At 39.9% G+C, this 20249-nt stretch overlaps 1 protein-coding gene across 42 annotated transcripts in view; it reads right to left on the bottom strand.

Moving 5' to 3' along the window:
- Positions 1 to 20249, bottom strand: part of Sorbs2 (sorbin and SH3 domain containing 2) — a 313230-nt gene that overhangs the window by 5082 nt on the left and 287899 nt on the right. For 25 of the 42 annotated variants that reach the window (XM_060381689.1, XM_060381709.1, XM_060381690.1 and 22 more), the window contains 4 exons: positions 19533 to 19647; positions 19319 to 19447; positions 16996 to 17196; positions 3063 to 3112 (listed from right to left, as the gene is read on the bottom strand). In XM_060381689.1, the coding sequence (XP_060237672.1) occupies positions 3063 to 3112; positions 16996 to 17196; positions 19319 to 19447; positions 19533 to 19647 (495 nt within the window). The other 17 variants (XM_060381680.1, XM_060381679.1, XM_060381683.1 and 14 more) reach the window with 6 other exon arrangements.

The following is a 20249-nucleotide window of genomic DNA, read 5'->3' as shown; positions in this document are numbered from 1 at the left end:
CTGAATCTATTTGACATTGACTTTTGTGACTATTAGCATGGACTGCCACTTTGGAAAGTAAAGACTGACATTATAGAGGCTAAGAAAACCAGGAAGAATTTGATATGTAGTTAGCGGGAAAATTTCATGATATAACCTATCACTTGTATAACTGGAAGATTAAAAGGGCTGGTTTGTTTCCATTGCTTTTTATAACTGTCATATAATTGTGCTAATGTAAAAAAAATAGTAACATTCTGGGGCACTTTGGATTTATTTCAGGCTACCATGAAAAAAGTAGGTGATATTGAATTATCATCTACTTTGTAACAAGAATGCTTTATTTCTAATTACTTTATTGATTTGGAAAAAAATCATATTTTGGTAGAATAAAGTTATTCTAGCAGTTGAATTCAAACACTGTGCTATAAATATGCAATAGCCTTTCTGGCTCCCTCTGCTCTTGAGTGTCTCCTGATCATGGCACACACGTGTGTGTAAATTTGGCTTCAGAGAGTTCTAGGAAAGAGCTTTGCCTTTCCATAAACCCCATCTTTCTCAGCACGGGACCCAACTCTAAAATCCCCACATTAGAGAGGTCTTCCCTAGACAGTGTTCTCTTCTAGTGGGCGATTATAGCCATTTATATACTTTGAGCCATTTGTAATCTTCTGAGGTCTTTTGTTGGTAGAGGCTTCAGCTTGTGGTCAAGGATTGAAAACAAAGCCAGGCCCTAGAAGAGGTAGCAAGTAGGGGCCACCTCATTAAGATGCTTGCCTGGGCGCAGCCTGAGGAGAGAGGAAAATCACTTTGTTGTTCGCTGTGTTGGTTAGTGTCTGAGGCTGATCAGGTGGTAGAATGATATAATTTTGGATGTTCAAAGGGAAAGGGAATATCAGCAAGGCCTCTTGTCTATTCTCAAGCTGGAGGGACATGGTCATCCCTGGCTGGTATGTAAATGGTGCACTCTGCAGTCACTTTGGGTAAGTGGATTCATTCCCTCATTCCATTTCTCAGTCTCCGCCTGAGGCGGATCTCCAAACACTTAACAGGCCTGTTTAAGGCTACGAACTCCAGCTGCTTGATGACTCCTGAGGTCTCCAGAGCTAACAAACCAGCATTGGCATGGACTCCCAGCTCATTTTTATATGACGAAAGCCAACTACACTTGTCAGAATTTATTTACCATAGTGGTTTAATTAGATCACACACACACAAAGGTTTTTATGGAAACATAAACAAATCTTCCTGGAAATTCTTCTACCTCTGCTGTTTTCAAAATCAGTGTTTCAGGACAGGAAATGCAGCCCAATTAAAATTAAAAAAAAAAAATGCTGCTTTGAAAGATATTAGAGAGATGGAAGTAGGGGTGGGTAGGTCAAGACTGCCTCAAAAATAAATGTCATTTAATTTCTCTATAACCTTCACTTTTTATTGTCCCTAAACTGAACCATAGCAACATGGCTTAGATTTTCTACTTTTGCTTCAGAAAATGTTAGCAATTAGCTAACATTCCATATTCCCTCTAATTAAGGCTGCAATGAAACATAAATTTGATAAAGAATAGTACCTAGAGCAAGGCTTGAAAGTGTATTTTCCCCCACTTTTGGGCTCTATGATTTTTAGAACAACCAAATGGCCACAGCTGCATATAAAAGAACAGAGTACAGCAGAGCACGACTTGTTTATATGCCCTAAAAGCTGTTAAACAGAACGTGCTCTCAGTGCCATCACTCTAAACAGCTTTGCAGAGTAATTTTGTGATTTAATCCTATCATTGTGTGCACATGTAAAAGAACAACAGGAACATTATTCACAGGTTGTTCCAGTAACCTTTTCCAGTTAAGTGAGGTTTTTTTCAGTGGTCATTGCTTCTAACCTAGTCTATTTGTGGTAGGGACTTCTTTAGAAGAATGCTGTCCTGGCCATACTGCATGAGAGGCACCCCAGAGAGGTGCCGAAGGACCTATTTTCAACCATGAAGAACAAAGAGGGACCCTTGGGGCTGAAAACACCAGTTACACATGAGGGTCTGCCCACAAAGAGTTGTCTTTGCTCTGTATGTTTTTTACCAAGTGAGCAGAGCTTAGGCAGAAAGCTTAGGTGTACCAGGCAAGGTGAGGATTATGGGTGTGGCCCCTAGATGTCTCTTTTGACTCCGCATAGGCAGGACTCAATAGGAAGTGAAGCATCCTCTTCTTTCTATCTATCTATCTATCTATCTATCTGTCTGTCTGTCTGTCTGTCTGTCTGTCTGTCTATCTGTCATAAACTGGGCCATAGAAAGACAAATGAGACTCTTAGTGACAATGTGTGGTACCTTTGGGTTGATTTAATGTATGTATCAGAAAGTCAAGGGGATGTGGGAGGAACATTTGAAAAGGCACATTCTTGGTGTGGTGGACATTGTGTCATGCATCTGGACAGTAGTGAGTGCTTTAATAATACTATTTTCAAAAGACATTTTGAAGCATGTGTGATAATTTTGGAATTGTACTACTAAAGTAGGCCTTAGCCATACTTTTGAAGCATTCAAATAAAGAGAAAAACCAAGTTGCGGTTACCGGTTACACAGTCAGCAGAGGAAGAGACAGATTTATACATTGTAGGAGTCACCACATCCCTGGCGGGTTTTCCTGGTGCATGAAAGATTTTCCATTTTTTATTTACTTATATTTTTATTTTTTGTGTATAAGTGCTTTGCTTGCACAAGTGTGTCTGCACCACATGAGTGCTTGCTACCCAAGGAGGATGGGGAGGATATTGGATACTCTGGAACTGGAGTTACAGACAGCTGTGAGCTGCCATGTGGGTGGTGGGAATTGAACCCAGGTCCTTTGGAAAGGTAGCCAGTGCTCTTAACCACTGAGCCATCTCTCCAGCCCTTCTGTTTTTCTTTAAACACTAGCATCTGATCTCGTTAATAATGAAGGACATTGGGAGCCTTTGTGCTGCAGACCCCATGTTTGCTATTTCATCCCTTCTAGTTACAAGGTCTACTGTCCTCTGGTGTCTATTGGGTACATATATTGTCCATCTTGAGGGTCATAGTCTTGGGTTTAGAAGATAAAGATAATACTTACGGTTCTCCCCCACCTTGAAGGTTTTCATGAGAGAAGACAGGACGCTGTGGCTGAAATGAAATGATTTTCAATGTCAGTGTTTGAACTGGTATCATGAAAAGGTAATTTGGGTAATAACATGGTACTTTTCTTGACATTTAATATTTCCTGTTGTAAAAAACCAAGAGGAAGAAAAAAGAATCCGCCAAATAAAGGGTTTGTATACACTTAATAATTCAAGTATTTTGAAGGGTGCTTTAAGTCAAAATAGACACGGTTCAAACTTTTGAACACACCCACAATCTGGTCTCTTCAAGCTTTAAGGGGAAGTTGAGGTTTAGTCCCATTGATTTTTCCAAGGTCAGGAATACGGCAAGAACGAGGACATTAAACCACAAGAGCAGGGAGGCCAGACATCTTCCCTCAACCTCGGTCTCCAGCGCTTTCTCAGACAAGCAGAAGGAAGCCACGTCTAGCAGTAACCACATCCACTCCGAGGTTTCCCTCCACAGATGACATCGTGACACATGGTACAGATGAAAATGCCAACAGCTGGACACCCCATGCTGCACTGAGATTGAAATTCTCTCCTCTCAACAGGGCGAGGGCTGGGGCGGTGGGGGGGGGGGGAAACACATGCAGCTTTCAAAAGGGAACACAGAGAACTTTCAGAGGAATGCAACGGACAATATCCAGGTAACAAACAGTGCTTTACCTTAGAAGAGAAATATTGGTAGAAATCCCCAGTGCACTGAACTCTGAAAAGAGTTTCCTTTCTTTTTAAACTAAGCATCAAGACCAGTATCTGTAATAGATACTTATAATATTGGAAATGACGAGCCTTAGCATCCTGTATAGCCACACAAATACTTCAGAGAATGAAATTTAATACATTGGTTGAACATGGAAACTTGGTGTAATTTACATCAGTCACCCACATGGTACGTTTTAGGGGAAAGAGATGCATTTGACCCTTTCACATTTCAAATATTTTCTGCTAAATGACAGCTACCTGCTGACATAACAAAGTCAGACCGTGGACTCTGATAATGGAATTAGTTATTAGGGCTGTATCTTCAGACTTCAGGACCAGTGTTTGGATACACATAATTGTTGATTATCATATGATAGATTTTTCCCTGAACCTGTCCATAGAAAGCTCAGGTCCAGGGAGGAATAGGAAGCCCCGGGGTTTCATTCAATATGAAGCTGCGATCAGGCCTCTTCCTAAATTTATCCACCATTTTCCGACATACACTGTCTACATAGTGCAGATTAGGTATTTTCAGTGTGTTAGGTCTATTCATTGGGGCATTTGTTGACAGTACTCCTCGAATTGCTTTCAACAGCCTCGCGTGGAATACATAAACCCAAAACTAAAGCGTGGATAAGAATTACAGGCCACATAGATGATTTACTCCTATAAGTCAGAATAAAATTCCTAACGGCATTTAAACTTGTAAAATGACATTATTAAACGTAAAATGTTTAAGTATAAATTATATATATATATATTTTAAGGATAATGAAGACGAAGCTGGGTGTGGGGGGTACATGCATTTAATCTTAACATTCTGGCAGCAGAGGCAGGCAGAGCTTAGTGAGTTCAAGGCCAGCCTACAAGGGCTACATGGGGAGTGCCTGCCTAAAATAATAATAACAACAACAATAACAATAATAATGATGATGATAATGATGAAGATCAAACCATACTCTATTCATTTTTGAGATTTTTAATTCAAAAATTATTCATCAACTTAAATATATGAAGAAGCAACTGTTAGTCATCAATAATTCTTTTCTAATTCCTTTTTAAGGGAAAACTTGAATACCAGATTAAATCAACCTGCTCGTTAACTTAAACCAACCCATAATTGAAGGCTATAATCCATTATTTAGTACTATCATTAGAATCTTACTTGATCAGTACCTTTGATTCTCCAGGCTCCTAAATTATTTAAATAAATTGTCTCCTTAACAGTTAGGAAGCTGGGCTGTAGCTCTCAGTGTGGGGCTTACTTAATTCCTGGGTCTGTGCGCCAGTAATTTCCTTTCAAAATATGTCCTTTCCCTGCTTCACAGCCTCCAAACCTTGCCTCTCCCCTTTCTTCCTTAATCATCACTTTCCCCCATAGTATTCACATTCTCAGGCTCTAGTGTATTCCTAACTTTTATTACTGAGAAGTTGTGTATCTCATACAATTGTGACTTTTGAAAACACTTCAAAGCCTTTTCAGAGGAGAATCTCCTTGGGTGAGCTGTTTCCCAGTGGCCTGTTTCTGAGGGAAGCTGCGGAATTTCAGTTCTATTAGCGATAATATACTTTACGAGTTCTTGGCCACTAGAGGAATAGTGTTGATGGTCACTCATCGATGTGCATTTGTGTGTTGGGGGCGCTGTCTGCTATCGACTTTGGACATGCAGCTCAGATCCCTCATCCTAAAATTAGTGAGGCAAGACGAAGATGAATCCTTCCCCCTCATGGAGTTCATAAAGGAACAGATACTTCACCTCTTTGTCATGTAAAGAGCCTTCTCTTTAACCCTACACACCGTGTAGTCAGAAAATTAGCTCATTATTATGAATCTTAGTCACGTGGAAGCCACAGAGGTAACAATTCAACCTTGCTGTGAAGGTTAGTTAAACCCTCCCCTAAATCGAAAGATATCAGATCATTTACTATGCCAAATAAATGGTTAGAGAGATGGAAGGACAATTTTGGTTAGCCCTGCATTGGATGAAGTATTATGGCAGATTAGATGGATTGACTTGGTTAAATTCAGTATGTGTTTCGTTTGTGTTTCTTGAGGGTATTCAAACAGAATGGTCTCGACTAATATGATCTTTGCTACTGCACTAGATCGCCACCTAATGGTGGGCAGCGGTAGTAACAATTTAAAAGTTGCTTTTGCCTCTGGTGAAAACAAGGGTCAAATTCCTTCAGCCCACGGGGTAATTTGAAGTAGATAATGCTCTCTCTTTCCCACAGACTCAATTCTCAAGAAGAAATGACTTGTCAGCCATCAGGGCTTTAGGCCTGGGTTCGCTTCTATTTTCAGTTAACTGCTCAGACATTTCTATCATGCATAACATCTCAGCAGTGCTGAGCTGAACATAGGACGATCTATAAGCCTAACACTTGGAGAAGCGTGTACAAACTGTGAGCTTAAGAAGGCGGCTCTCAAGTTAACGGGTAGCCATTGGCATGCTGGACATTCTGAGCTAGAGTTGTGCATCGATTATATGTCCTTGATGAGTTCAATAAAATTTTGAAAAACCAACGACGCGTCATGGCACCCGAAATATTTAACTTTTTTTTTTCTTTTGCTTTCTCTTTTCAGTGTCACTGTGGGTATTAACTGTATGAAAACAATGGTTTCATTAGAAGTACATAATCGTCCTTTGATTTTTATTTAAAAAAATGATGTAAAAATGGATACAAAAGAGGCAGGTTTTAAACAAGTGTTATTGCTCAAAGGCAGGGTCAATTACAAAACACCGCTCATAGTGAAGCTGCTTTCAAATTTATCCTTGAATCTGGGATCACTAGATTCCAAACACTACTGTGATAGATGTTTGAAAGCTAAGTATTTATTTATGCTTCTCTCAAGCTATCCCAGGAGAATGGACTATATGTCAGATAATTTTTTAAAGATTTTGTATTTATTTATTGTCTACACAGCATTCTGCCTGTCTATGTGCCTGCGCACCAGAAGAGGGCACCAGATCTCACTGTAGGTGGTTATGAACTATACATGTGGTTCCTGGGAATTGAACTAAAGACCTTTGGAAGAAAAGCCAGTGTTCTTAACCTCTGAGCCATCTCTCCAGCCCCAGGTAGTTCTTTTAAAAACGTATGTGCTGTTACTTTAAAAACAAATGTGGAAAAATCTTTGCAAATCTTGCAAGTAGCTCTTGGGTTCCCAAGTCATTCTTTCTCAGAAAACGCTAGTTGTCATGCATGGCAGCCAGAATTAGCAGGCTGTAGCTCTGATGGCTAGCAGTCCTTAACCAACAGTACTTAAGCTTATTGCTCTCTTTCCCTTAGATTATGAAGGTGAAACACAACTTCACAAAAATCAGAATAAAAGAAAAATCGTCTGGTCCTCAAACATGTAATCTTATAAGATGGAAATATGGGCAAGGAAAAAAAAAACCTCAAGGTGATGGACAATATGTCCTCCTTACTTAATCGTGGGAACTTAGGATGAGTTCCATCAATTTTTGTAAAACTAACTTACAAAGAACAAAAATGCCTTACATACAAAACACTATTTGCATTTATGGAATGGAAAGGGAACACTAAAAAGCAATCCCCGAGAGCTTGAAATGCAGAGCATACCCGTGTGGTGTGGCAGGCTAACCAATGCTAAATTGGGTCCATTAACTTAGACACGGTGAAGGGAACCCTGAGGTACGCATAGACATTAACTCCCCAAATTCCTTGGCTGTGTTCCCAGAGCTCAGGGTGCCACTTAGGATCCGGCCATTCTCAAGTTCTGCAGATGTTACAGAACTGATCAGTGAAAGGACAAGCAACTGACCTCAATGCTCAGTCAAAGCTGTGAGAGGACTGGAAGTCCAGAGAGCAGCCTTGCAGGGCCCAGCGTGGAGAGAAATCTCCCGAGCGACAGAATATTTTGAAATGGCTCACAGTTGAAAGTAAGCCCATAGAAACCGAGAGACTCTGGAGTTAACAGGACCGGGAGTAAGTGAGCTCCAGAGTTTAGCTCTCCACAGCAAGAACGGTGACTGTAAAACAGCACCCGAATGTAGGAGATGGGTATAGAAAACAATACACAGTGCACACCCACTGATAGTGCCATTTTGGAGTTGAGAACTTGACACATACAACAGGGAAGCACCCAACCCCTTCAGATCTGATTTCATAGGTCCTCAGCTACTGGCTATTTCACCCCAAGGGATTCCTCATCCTCGCTTGACTGTCCATCACAGCAAAGCTACCCAGGGAAGAGCCAGGGTGGCCAGGATGACTGCAGCACGTAGGGGGCGCCCGACTGACCGACCCTACCCTGTGGGCACCGCTGACAGGCGAGCTGCAGGACCTCTGAGACACCACTGGGCTACGAGGCGGCTTGCCCAGGACAAATGTCTTGTTCTTTAAGTCAGCCTAGAAAAGCCACAAGAAGTGGGTTAGTTCTCATCTTCATTACATGGCCTTCAGGAGGAACCTTCTTGGTCTGCTGTTTTTCCATGCACACACAGCATGCCGAGCTCCTAAACAGTAGCTGAGCAGGGAGGGTGAACAGTCTGTAGACAGCTTCTCTGTTTGCTTCTTACGACTCTTATCCTCCAGGATCAGCTGCTGCTATGGTAGGGGACTCATAGTGAATTAAAAAAAAAATGTGGAAAGGGAAGCTGACAGGAGAAAATGTTTGAATGTAATGTGTGTGGCCGGGAAGACACGATAGAATATAACCTTCTTATTAAGAGAATGCTTAACAACTGCATCCAAAACATTCTTTAACCTGCCTGTTTTCTTTGTGTTTACCAAATGGCAGGCAGCAATACACAAGGTGAGATAAGAGAAAGTTTGGCTTAACGCCCATCAAGTTTTATGGCAAGCATTAGGATTTGTGAAGGTAAAATGTTCTAACAAAGCTCCTAAGAAGAAAATGATATTTTTTTGGGGGGGTAGTGGGAGGTAGTTTAGTATAATCAGGTATTGAGTACTGCTTTTTTGGGGGGGGAAGGTATTCTTTCAAAGAAAGATCTTCACTATGACAGTGAACAGGTGAATCTTGACACGGGTTGGCTTCATTTTTCTTTCCACAGCAGCTAGCTAGTAAATGCAGGGTCTAGGATTTGACCAGAATTATGAGAACCATAAGACGAAAAATACTTTAAAGTAAAAGACTGTAGCTCTAGCCTAGGCTAAATTTCATCATCGTTAGTGATTATGGTCTCTAGGCTCTGGGGATGATATATACTTATGCTCTTCTAAGGCTCGTGGAATGGGATGTTTAATGCTTTCTACCCATTCCAGCAGCAAAGTTTTTTTTTGTCTTTACTCATGCTCGTGATCATTGAGGGTAGACTGTTCTTCCTAATCTTCCTTGCACCTAGCTGTGCTCGTGGGACATTTTCTGAAAGAGGAAACGGCAAAATTTGAAACTGTCCAGATTTCTGACATCTGTGGAACCACAAAGCTAGCATGGGACTTTCTCTCCCTCTTGCTCTCCCTCCTCCTTCATGTCCTTTTATTCCTCTCCTTTTCTTCCTCTCCTTTCCTCTCCCTCATTCATGTGAGTTAAAGAATGGTTGATATGGGTTAACAAAAATGTTGCTATAATGATTTTAGGTATCTGTTCTATACTTATTAAAACATTTCTTTTGGGTCAATGCTTTCTTCCTTGTAGTGAATATGCAATCTGGGACTGGATCAATTTGTTTTTATATTTACAAACACAAATGTGTTCAATCAACTTATATTCTTCTTATGAATATAAAACAGATTTACAAGGTTTAGAAAACTCAGTGGGGAATTAATGTTAAACACTTGTTTCCAAGCATGAAGTAAAATACAAGACACAAAAGTTTGTTTTCCCAAAATTAGTCATTTATATAGTTATTACAATAATCTTTTAAAATACAGTTATTGTGAATGCTTCTACTCTCCCTTAGTATTTTTGACATATTGATCCCAAAAGACTATTAAAGTGCTTTTGGCTCTTATGGTAAAGAGAAACCTTTTTAAATTTTATTTTATTTTTCTTTGTTACTATAATGATGAGTTCAATGTCTCTCTAAGTTGGCAAAGTAAGATTCTAGAGCAGTGTTTCTCAACCTTTGGGTTGCGACCCCTTTGGCAAACCTCTGTCTCCAAAAGATGTTTACATTACGATTCATAACAGCAGCCAGATTACAATTATGAAGTAGCAACGAATATAATTTTATGGATGGGAGTCACCGCACTAGAGGAACTGCATTAAAGGCTTGCAGCATTAGGATGGTTGAGAACCGCTGATCTAGAGGTACTTTCTCATGTACTGATTAAAGCTTAAAAGCTGAAGAACATATTACAGGAGGCAAGGAATAAATACACTGACTTTAAATGTAGAACCACAGAAACAGGTAAAAGGCATTTCTTAGCCGTAGGCACAATCTAAAATAGCATTACCATTTTTAAAAGTTGTAAATTCTCTTTTGTTAGCTAAGATGAAAACTCAGAGTGGGGAGAAATTGGCTTTTAAAGTAGGTTATTCTCCCCCACCCCGGCCCAGATCTCTTTCCATAGGTAAAGGAGCATCACAAAGATGGGCTGTGTTTCTGGTGATGGGGATTCTGAAGACTATTGAGGATGCTGCATGTTGGACTGGTGCTCACTACTGTGGAAATGTGGTTGCATTAGAGCCTTACCTCCTTCCCTATCTACAGGAGCCCTTGCTTCACTTTCCAAAGATGAAATCGGGGTGCTCAGAGGTTAAGAGCACTGGCTACTCCTCCAGAGGTCCTGAGTTCAATTCCCAGAAACCACATGGTGGCTCACAACCATCTATAGTGAGATCTGATTCCCTCTTCTGGCGTGTAAGAGTACATGCGGATAGAGCAGCCATATATAAATGAATACTTTTAAATCTTACCAAAAAGATGAAATCTGAGGATGTATTGTTATTTGAAGTCTGAATACAAAGGTTTAGGGATCACTCTCATTCTAGAATCAAAGCTTTCCTGTGATAGATTGATATCTTCTTGGATTGTTTATATATATATATATATATATATATATATAAAATAGAGAAAAGTGATAATCCTAGGACAGTTAAGTGCCAGTTGGGATACTGGAATGCAAGTATCAGAGACAGATGCTTTGTAGTCAACATCAAAGAATCATCCTTGGTGTATCCTGTGGAAGGGGGAGATGACGGGAGGCATCACGTCTACTGAGAAGTGACTCGCGTTGGCAGGCACCAAACTGATGCCTTCAAATGTGATGGCTCCCAGCCTGACTCAAAGCCTAAAACAGAATTCAGTGGTTGCCTTCGATTATGAGGCAAGTTTTAGTTTGTTTCCCTTCTCAGTATGGGTACAGCTGCTATGCAGATTTGTCTCTTAAATGTTTGGAATGGAGGCCATGCTGTTAAAAGTTAGCAGTCACAGTTTACAGAGATTTTAGAGCTTGTGAGACGGCATGAATCTAAATGCACACACCCACCGAACATCACGGAAAGACATGCAGTACACTGAACCACACTCAGGATGCAGTTACCTTTGGTTGTGGTGAACTTTCCTCCTGTTGATAAGGGTGTTTGGGGAGGGGAGGAGGTGAGGAGGACTGGGTGGGCTGAAAAAGCTCACAGGTCAGGTCAGAGACAGAGGCCAGAGGAGAGTGAAATGGTGGGGAGAGAAACGGACAGGTGGGGAGAGGCATAGCAGTTCAATCTCCGGAAGCAAAGGGGGGTGGCTTAAGTGTTCAGGAAAGACAAGATGGGATTGTGCTTGTGTTCAAACGAAGGGATGTGGTCTTAGGAGTCCTTTCCACATCTACTAACTCTGAAGTTGCAAAATATTTTTGCTTTGAAAGCACTGACAGCCTTTTGAATTTTGATTTCAAAATGTCAATGGGTATGATTTGTGGTTGTGGGTTGTTGTCAACGTATTGTGTTCTCTTTGTCTGTCTGTGAGGGTTTCTTTCTTTTTTTTTTTTTTCAACATGAAGGCAGTAAAGAACCTAAAACTCTGCAGTGACATATAACTTGCTTTTGAAGCAGGTTTACATAAAGGTAAACAGTCACACAGCTAGGAGAATTGGAATTTCTCGGAGCATAGAGATGTCTGCCCAGCTAATCTCAGTAGGGATGAATGCAAAGCCCAGGATATTGTCTGAAATAGGCAGATAGCACATCCCGGAAGTAAAGCCTCATGTCTAATCACTCCTTCGAGATGGTAATATTGAAGGGGAAACCTGCTGTTTAAATAACAGAATTAGTGGCACGCTTGGCTTATTACAGTGAATTCTGTCACCAGGCAGTACATTTCCTTTTCACAGTTGTGGTCAGTCATTTCGAAATAGAGGAGTCGGGGAAGGAAACACCTTCTGTAACATCACTGTGACTTCGTATACTACAGACTTTTTTTTTTATTTAACAATTTCATAATTCATTGGCAATCATACTTGCTCTTGAATTTGACAGAGCATATTTGAGAGATCAACTAGTTTATTTTTCAAGAGAGAAGTTCATAACTCAAGGTTCAGGTTATTCCCTCCCTTTATTGATGGAAACTACTGGCCAAGGTCCTTTCTAAGACCGAGATGCGGGACCCAGGCTACAAGTAGCCTCAAGCAACTGATTCAGAAGAAGCAAACGGGACTAGAGAACTATTTCAGTTGTTTGGCATTTTACTTTATTTACTCCGTTGCTGTGTTTTGCGGACGGCCACCATGTCAAGTGGTTCTACCTTCTCATCTTGTAATTAGACAAATCTGTCTGTCCATCAGCGCCCTTATCTCTAAAATGGGAATAACCTTATTTCCTAGCTCTCTGGGCTTTGACTATTAAAGATGTTGGGGGTCTGAGAACAGTGTCTGACTTAACTAGGCATGAATGATTAGCTATCATTATTAATATTAAAATATTAGAAAGACAATAAGCTTAAGTATAATAAACGTTGAATTTGTACTGACAAAGGAATGATGGGAGAGTGGAATTGTTCCATACATTTTAATTGTTCCCTCATTTTAATCAACCATGTTGTGCTTGCATATTCCTTCCACCCCAGAATTTCCGGTGCTCATAACTCCTTAGAAGGAAGCCTGGTAAGGCAGTGTCAGAGTAGATATTTAGTAATATTATTAACTCTTTGGATAATTGTAAAAATGGTTAGTCCTCAATCACTGGGCAACATTAAATACCTCATTACTGGTTTGGGCTGCATTGCTGTCTTCCTCAGGACTCCTAGGATGTGTGGAAATGCCTAGTGAATACGTTAAGCAGTCAGGGTTCTCTTCCTCGTCTCCTTCCTCTTTGATGTGCAGTTGTGGTGTCGTCTCTGTAATGCTGTGGTCATACCACGTGACGTCTCGCACCTGAGATCCTGGCAGACGTCTTTGGTATGCAAGCCCCTCATTGATTTCCTCATCTTCCTCTCCAATGGCAGGAAGAGTTATAGGCAAGGCACCCGAGTTGGGGAATGCAGAGGCTACGAATTTATCACCCAGGACTTCAAGGATCTTGGTAGGGTCTGAAAATCCCCTTCCTTTTTTATTCAAATCTACAAATTTGCTTTGAGTGTCCTTTGCGTGATTCAGAAAAGACAGTGTGTTGTCAGACTGGGCGCCAGTTGAGGTGGTACTTGAGCAAGGAGGTGGTAACAGACAGCGGGCTGATTCATCTGGTACAGATGCTGGAGGCGGTGAGAGGGGGAGATGAGAGGGTTCCTCCTTAATTTCAAGGGTGACCTGGTTTAGGATGTTTGGGTTGGCCTGGTCATATGGTAAGGCTAAAGCACTAAACTTCTCTAGTTCAATCAAGAAGTTGTCGAGGAAGGACGATGGTATTGGAGCCAATGGGTTTGCTGGTGGACACCAGTCTGTCAGAGGTAGCCACTCTTGGGCAGTTCCCTGGAGAGCAACTTTCTCTGAGTCAGGCAGAGCTTTGTACATGGGAAGACAGGTTTGTTCACTGGAAGCCAACTTATAAATGAGCAGGAGTTATGAAGTAAAACAAAGAAAATAACAACACATGAAAATACAATGACAGAGAAAAACAGGAAAGGTGTGGTGATGAATATAATTTTAGGCTGTAGCACAGACAACAGATGAAAGATACTTGGAAGATTTCTAGATTGGGGGAATTTATTTGAAACTTATATGCATAAAGTCATTTAGGCTAATTCTAAACCTTACTCAAGCAACCAAACACTTAGTTTTGGAAGACTACACAAACTCTTATCTGTATTTCAAATGAATCTGGGGATTGTTATCACGAAATAATGTCTAGTAACTAAGTTTTGTTTTAATCTCTGGATTAATTTACCATCCCCCCCTACAGAAGTGCCCACTCTTTAGAGTTTTCACAGTTGTCCCGTATTTGTGGCACAAAATATTTTAGACTAGTACACATGAACACATGTTTAAGGGAATAAATGCTAAAAAAATATTCATTGGGCATAGAGCCTCATGATAAGAATGAAATGAGTCTTACATAATCACTGCTTCAAAGTTTAAAAAGCCTATGGGGTAAATGTTTACACTGAAGGGGACAGCATACACCAATGGAGAGTAAGCCAGAAGAATATACGCTACGGAGCTAGACCCTGTGAAGTCAAAATATCATGCTTTATATGTTTGTGTTGGTATGTTTTGAGTAAAACAACAAATGAAAATTCAGAAGATACACTTCTAAAGAATCTGCCTAGTAACTTGTGATATATATATACTGCTCTTCCCTCGCTGAACAGGGAAAGCAATGTTACACGCTATTTCTACAAGGGCCACGAGAGAGGATGGTAGATGACCGTTAACTGAGTGCTCTGCAGGTAGCTGACTGTGCTCTGTGAGGAAAGGCCTTCCAGAAAGTTTGCTGACGATGCACGTTCTGGTTGGCTGTCAGGATAATACTTCACACATGCAGCCAAGGGTAGCCCTGGGCTTCCCCATGTCCAAGTGCACAGTGTTTCCCACTGTCTGACTGACTTGAAGCGTCCTGTTGTAGGAGGGGTCACTAGTTGAGCTTATTTACATTAAAGGAAATATGAGGGAATCTCACCGTGGGATGTTGCCAATGGCACCAATATGGCACAACTATGTGAGCATCTTCATAGAGGATCCAAGATCTAAGTGTGCTTAGCCACTGACATGAAGTCCTACTGTACATGTGTTTCGTAAGGAGTTGACAGCCACATTGGTTTTTAAGAGGAAATCTCACTTGATTGGCTTACTGAAGTCTAAAACTCTATTTTACACCTCTTGTCACAAAAGTGTTAGGTTTGATCTTAGTAATTAGATTTTGGAAATGAGTGAAACTGATAGTAACTCAAGATGAATATCCTTATTTTATTCTTTTTCCTCATGTGGACAGAAATTTCTATGTGCATCAAGGGATCTCTAAATTTCACCATCACCATTACAACTGTAGTCTCTGCTGCTACCTGCGGCTTCTGACTTCACTGTCACCTCTGTACATGTTAGGAGAGCAAAATCTTTTAAATGGACTTGGTAATACCAAAATAGTGTTAATTTTGATTAAGGGGTACCTATATCAGAAAACATACTTAAAGTTATTTTATCTTAGAAAAGGACAAGAATTAGATTCTATTGTACTGAAACAAGAAATAATGCCAACTTAAATTTGATCATTTCTCAAAATAGAACTATGTCAAGCTATATGATTTGAATTTGCTAAAGAGTGATTCAAAAGTTAATAATACATTCCTTTCTCTATTTGCAAATGCCAGTTAGAAAATAGAACATGTATCTTTTTGCTGTTTTTATATCTAACTATTTAAAAATACATGTCTTTTTTTCTGAAATTGACCAAAACAATACTACAGGAAATTCCTAATTAAACCTATGACACCATAGGATAGACAACCAGTTGACATTAATCTAGAATTTCTTTCAAACTATGAACATAAACTTTGACTTTTTTTTTTTTGCAGCAGTAAGAATAAGACAGTTGGTTACTTGTGAAACTTGTATATTCCTCCATTAAAATTTGGTATTAAAACAATCCTCTTATAAATGCCATTTAAAACATTTCAGAAAAAAGAAGAAACACTGATTTAAAATATTTAGTGCATATGGGAGAAGTTCTCCAGTGCTGAGTGAGCATTTGTAGATGCCTGCTTTTCTCTCCTGCATCAGCTTATTTAAAGGGTCAGTCACTTGAAAGTCATCTGATAGTTCTTTTACGATGAATGGATCGTCTTAGGTAAAACATGAATGGATGGATGAAGATTCTTATTATTTCCCATGATCAATAAAACTACTCAAGGAAGGATATTGATCTCTATGTGTTAAATTCTGGAAACGTCATAATCAAATTACCCACAACTAAAACCCAGTCTTGAAAAGGGTTAGCATTAATAAAATGACAAATCTTACACTTTTTAAGGGAAAATATCTCAACTGAGATAGTTATATGTTTCTTAGATTCCTGGGGACACTGTCTGAAATCTTAATTTCACACTTTCACAGTGCTAATGGTCTGTTTTCCCACATTCTTTGCCTTGTCTCAACTAAAACAATAATATATTATACAGCTAGATATATAATTTTTAATGTTGGGAAGCATTTGATATTATTTTGGAAATAATTCATTGGTGCTTTAAAATTTTATATTTTAAAATAATTGCAAAGGAGAAAGAAACCCCTACATATGTATATAAAATATCTCATAATTCAACAGAAAGGTGAGGAAAAATATTTGAGGATAAGGGAGGAAGAAAGATAATCATCTTCAGCTACCAGCTTAGGTCAAAGAATGGAATTTATGGCCCTAAAAATAATAAAAACTAAATATTTCTAATAATCTATCATATTTTTATACAAACTAATAATGAAATTATAGGCCCTAAATTAAAAATAATGCTTGGCTCTTTATGAAGGAAATGCCAGTTTTATAGAAAATTGCATACCTAGTGATTATATAATGATTAGATTCACAACTTAGGGATGTGATATGAGTGTGTAATTTATATACACAGCAATATAGAAATGTATCAAGAAAGTTTGATGATACTAACATTTTTATTCTCTTTATAGACTTTAACTTGAAAGCGAATTAATAAAAATGAACTCTCAGCCTTTATCCAATCATCTATTTGAGGAAAATTAACTTATATTTTCTGACCTGGAACTCCTGTATATGCATATAATATATGAATTTTATTCTCCTCAATAGATATGATGGCCTAATATCCCAAATAACCTACTGATTATCATATTCCAAGATCCTAAGCATGGAGGTAATGTGATAAAATGGCTTCTTACCTTATTAGAACTGAGGCTGTGAATTCTGTCTGTAGAGTAGCTGTGGGGTATAGGAGGGTCAGGGTAGTCCTCAGCACCTTTTGTGTTCTTCTTGGTGACTTCTACGTAGGAAACAGGGAAGATGCCTTGCCTGTTGGTTCCTGGGATTTTACCTTCATACCAGTTTTGATCAACTCTTTTAAGAAGAATAATCCTATCTCCCTGTAATGAGGATTGGGAAAACACATTATTAAGGAGAGAGACAATAATAGAAAAAATACAGTTGTCGTTTTCTGATTAACAGTAATTTTCTGTTTGGAAAGTTTTACACCTCCAGTTTTTGCTTGATTAGGAGAATGCAAACAAGGTCCCAGTGTTTATTAGAAAAATGTAACTTGTCAGCATAGATATAAGCTAAACCTTTCATTCATATCAGAGTCCTAAGGATGCTTGGCTAATGGAAATGGGCCTACACATATCTCATAATGGTACAAAACAGAATGATTTGTGGATGTTCTTTCAGAAGGAAAATGGTGTGAAAGGTGTCACGTCAAGGACAGTGGCATCAATGAGCTGACATGGTGGAAGAAGAAAGTATGTCTGAAGTGGGTCACAGATGCCGTCCCCTGGAAGGCATACTTTCAAGTGGCATATTCATTTTCCTTCTTTAATCTGCATGTCCTGAGAAGTAACAGTGAATGAAAAAAAAAAAAACAAAACAAAACAATGGCGCAAAGATGGCACCTTAGAATAGACAGAGCTGTGGAGAGGGCTACTGGCCCCTTGGATCCGATGAGGACAGTTTAACCCCAGCATCCATTCTAATTGGAGAGTGGCTATGCCATTCTAGCCATTAAGCATTCAAGTCAACTCTTTGGCTTTTGCAATCGTAGGAATGTTCACTATTATATTTCCTGTAATAAGCAGGCCAATGCCAGATAACTTTAACTCTTTATTCAAAATCGCACTTGGGCCAGAGCTCAGTCAGCAAGTTGTTAAAGAGCAAACCCAGCAGGTACAGCTGGAAGGCGCTGTAGAACTGTGGGGAACTGGACCAGATGGTCAGGGTGCTGCCATCTGCCCATTGGCCTTGAGCACGGCAGGAAGCCCTTTTTGGTGACAGCACATTGAAGGTTCTCTTTAACTCAAAGTGCTGGACGGTTTGTGAAAGGTACCATTATTACCACTGAGTGGAGCATACTGAAGGAAAGGGAATCTCCCCAGATCCCGGAATTGCTCTGCTTTTCTAATGCGTTCAGAACAGGCAGTTGATAGTTGGGCTGTTGTGTGAGAAATCCCAGCAAAGGCTGTCTTTAAAGTATGGAACAGAAGACGGCACATTCTGTGTGGTTTTCTGAGTTAAGTAAGAGAGAATGGCTGATGAAGAGGAGTTAGGAATGGAAGGAGAAAACTAGATCATCTCCCACCGCCCCAAACCCTCACTTTGCCAACTGTCTGCAGGCATGGGATGTTCTGGATCACCCCAATTCACATTGCCATTTTTTCTGTGTTGTGTGGAGAGCTTGGTTGCCTCAAACAAACACATGCCATTATCTAGCAAATGATAGCAATACTTCATTTATCATTCATAACTATGCAAGGAGAGAGAGTTCCTTTTATTTTTTTCCTTTAGACAAATTACTTGTATAGGCTGGAGACATTTGAATCCATCGGGAGGCTTAGAAAAGAATGATCAAGCAAACAGGAGTGCATAGACAGCTCTTTGAAAACGCTGTTTTCAAAGACGTGTTTTCCTTACATCAGGACCATTCCTTAATTCCAAGAAAGAGAAAAGTAAATATTGGGCTACTTACTTAAAATTGAGTAATGAGCTGGGCGCGATGGCATGGCCCTGTATACAATCCCAACACCCCCGGGGAGGGAAGCAGAGGCAGGTGGATCTCTGTGAGTTCAAGGCCAGCCTGGTCTACAAAGCGAGTCTAAGACAGCCAAGACAGTTACTTAGACAGTAACAGTCTAAGACAGTTACACAGAGAAACCCTGTCTCAAGCCTACTCCCCTGCAAATAAAATCGAGTAATGAGACAATAGAAAGATATTTTGAGGTATTATAATTAATGCTTTCTCCTCTCAGGGTTCCACATGTGCACTCCTTAGAATCCAGTCGAGGAACTCCATGGCGGGGGACTCAGGGTCCTGCTTCCTAAGCTACATCACAGATAGAAGGGACACAGGGACCAGAGGTTACAGTGAACCTGGGAAATCTTGCGTCCTTTCTAGACTACAGAAGTCCTAGAATGTTCCAGAAAACAATGTAACCTATCGTGACGTCAGCATTGGATGGTCAGTGAAAACACCCGGATGAAGAAACACAGCCAGGTCACCTTTCGCAGGGAGAGTTCCACGTTGGTGTCTGCATTGAAGTTGTATTTGGCTATGGCTTCTCCGATCTCTCCCAGCTGGACTGGGGGTGGAGGTCTCGCAGGCTGCGCTTTTTCTGGGGGTGTTAGTTTCTGTAACGGAGAAGAGCTGTTGGTTCTTAAACCCACGATCACCTTTGGGACAGCACCCTTCAGGAAGTGAGGAGCAAACACGTACCTCTACGTAGGAGATTGGGAAAATGCCCACTCTGCCGTGGTGCTCCCCCTCATACCAGTTTTCGTCAATTTTCCTGAGGATGTACACAGTATCTCCTTTCTTAAATGACAGCTCCCTGGAAGAGACGTGATGAGTGGGCTCTTTCTGGATTAGTCTTATGATCAGCATTCTATATTTATCTGAGAAATACACTCCCCACACGTAAACATCTACCCAGCTCAGTTAGATCAGGATTTCCCTTACAAATTTCTAGAAGTCACTTAAGGTAAACTCAGAAATGATTCTAAAGAACAAGTATATAGATCACGTTGTGTATAAATCATATCCTTAAATGAAATAAAATTTGAAGGAAGGAACAGATTATTGTCCCCTTGCTAGTATATGGTCACATATAATGTTTACAACCTAGGATTTTGGCTTGCAACACGAACAATTCTAAATATCATCAACTTAAAATTTTAGAATATATTTGAAAATTATAGGCAATTAATTTTTTAGTTTAAAATAAGTATAGAAACTATCTACTTAATATAGGCTTGCATTTAAAATTCTAGATATGTCCAGTAACAGGAAGGTTTTCTTATTCTCTGTTTTCCAAAACTCTGTCCCTCTTATGTCAGAGCTGGAGTCCCATTCTGCTTTTACTTCACTTTAAAATGCTGGCTATTGCAGACCTATAGGAAATAAATGAGAAGTCATCTCTTCTCACATCTAAAA

Source organism: Meriones unguiculatus, chromosome 4, assembly GCF_030254825.1.
Source record: "Meriones unguiculatus strain TT.TT164.6M chromosome 4, Bangor_MerUng_6.1, whole genome shotgun sequence".
NCBI classification, from domain to species: domain Eukaryota; kingdom Metazoa; phylum Chordata; class Mammalia; order Rodentia; family Muridae; genus Meriones; species Meriones unguiculatus.
Note: the sequence above shows the minus strand (reverse complement) of the source record. Positions and strands in the feature narration are given on the sequence as shown.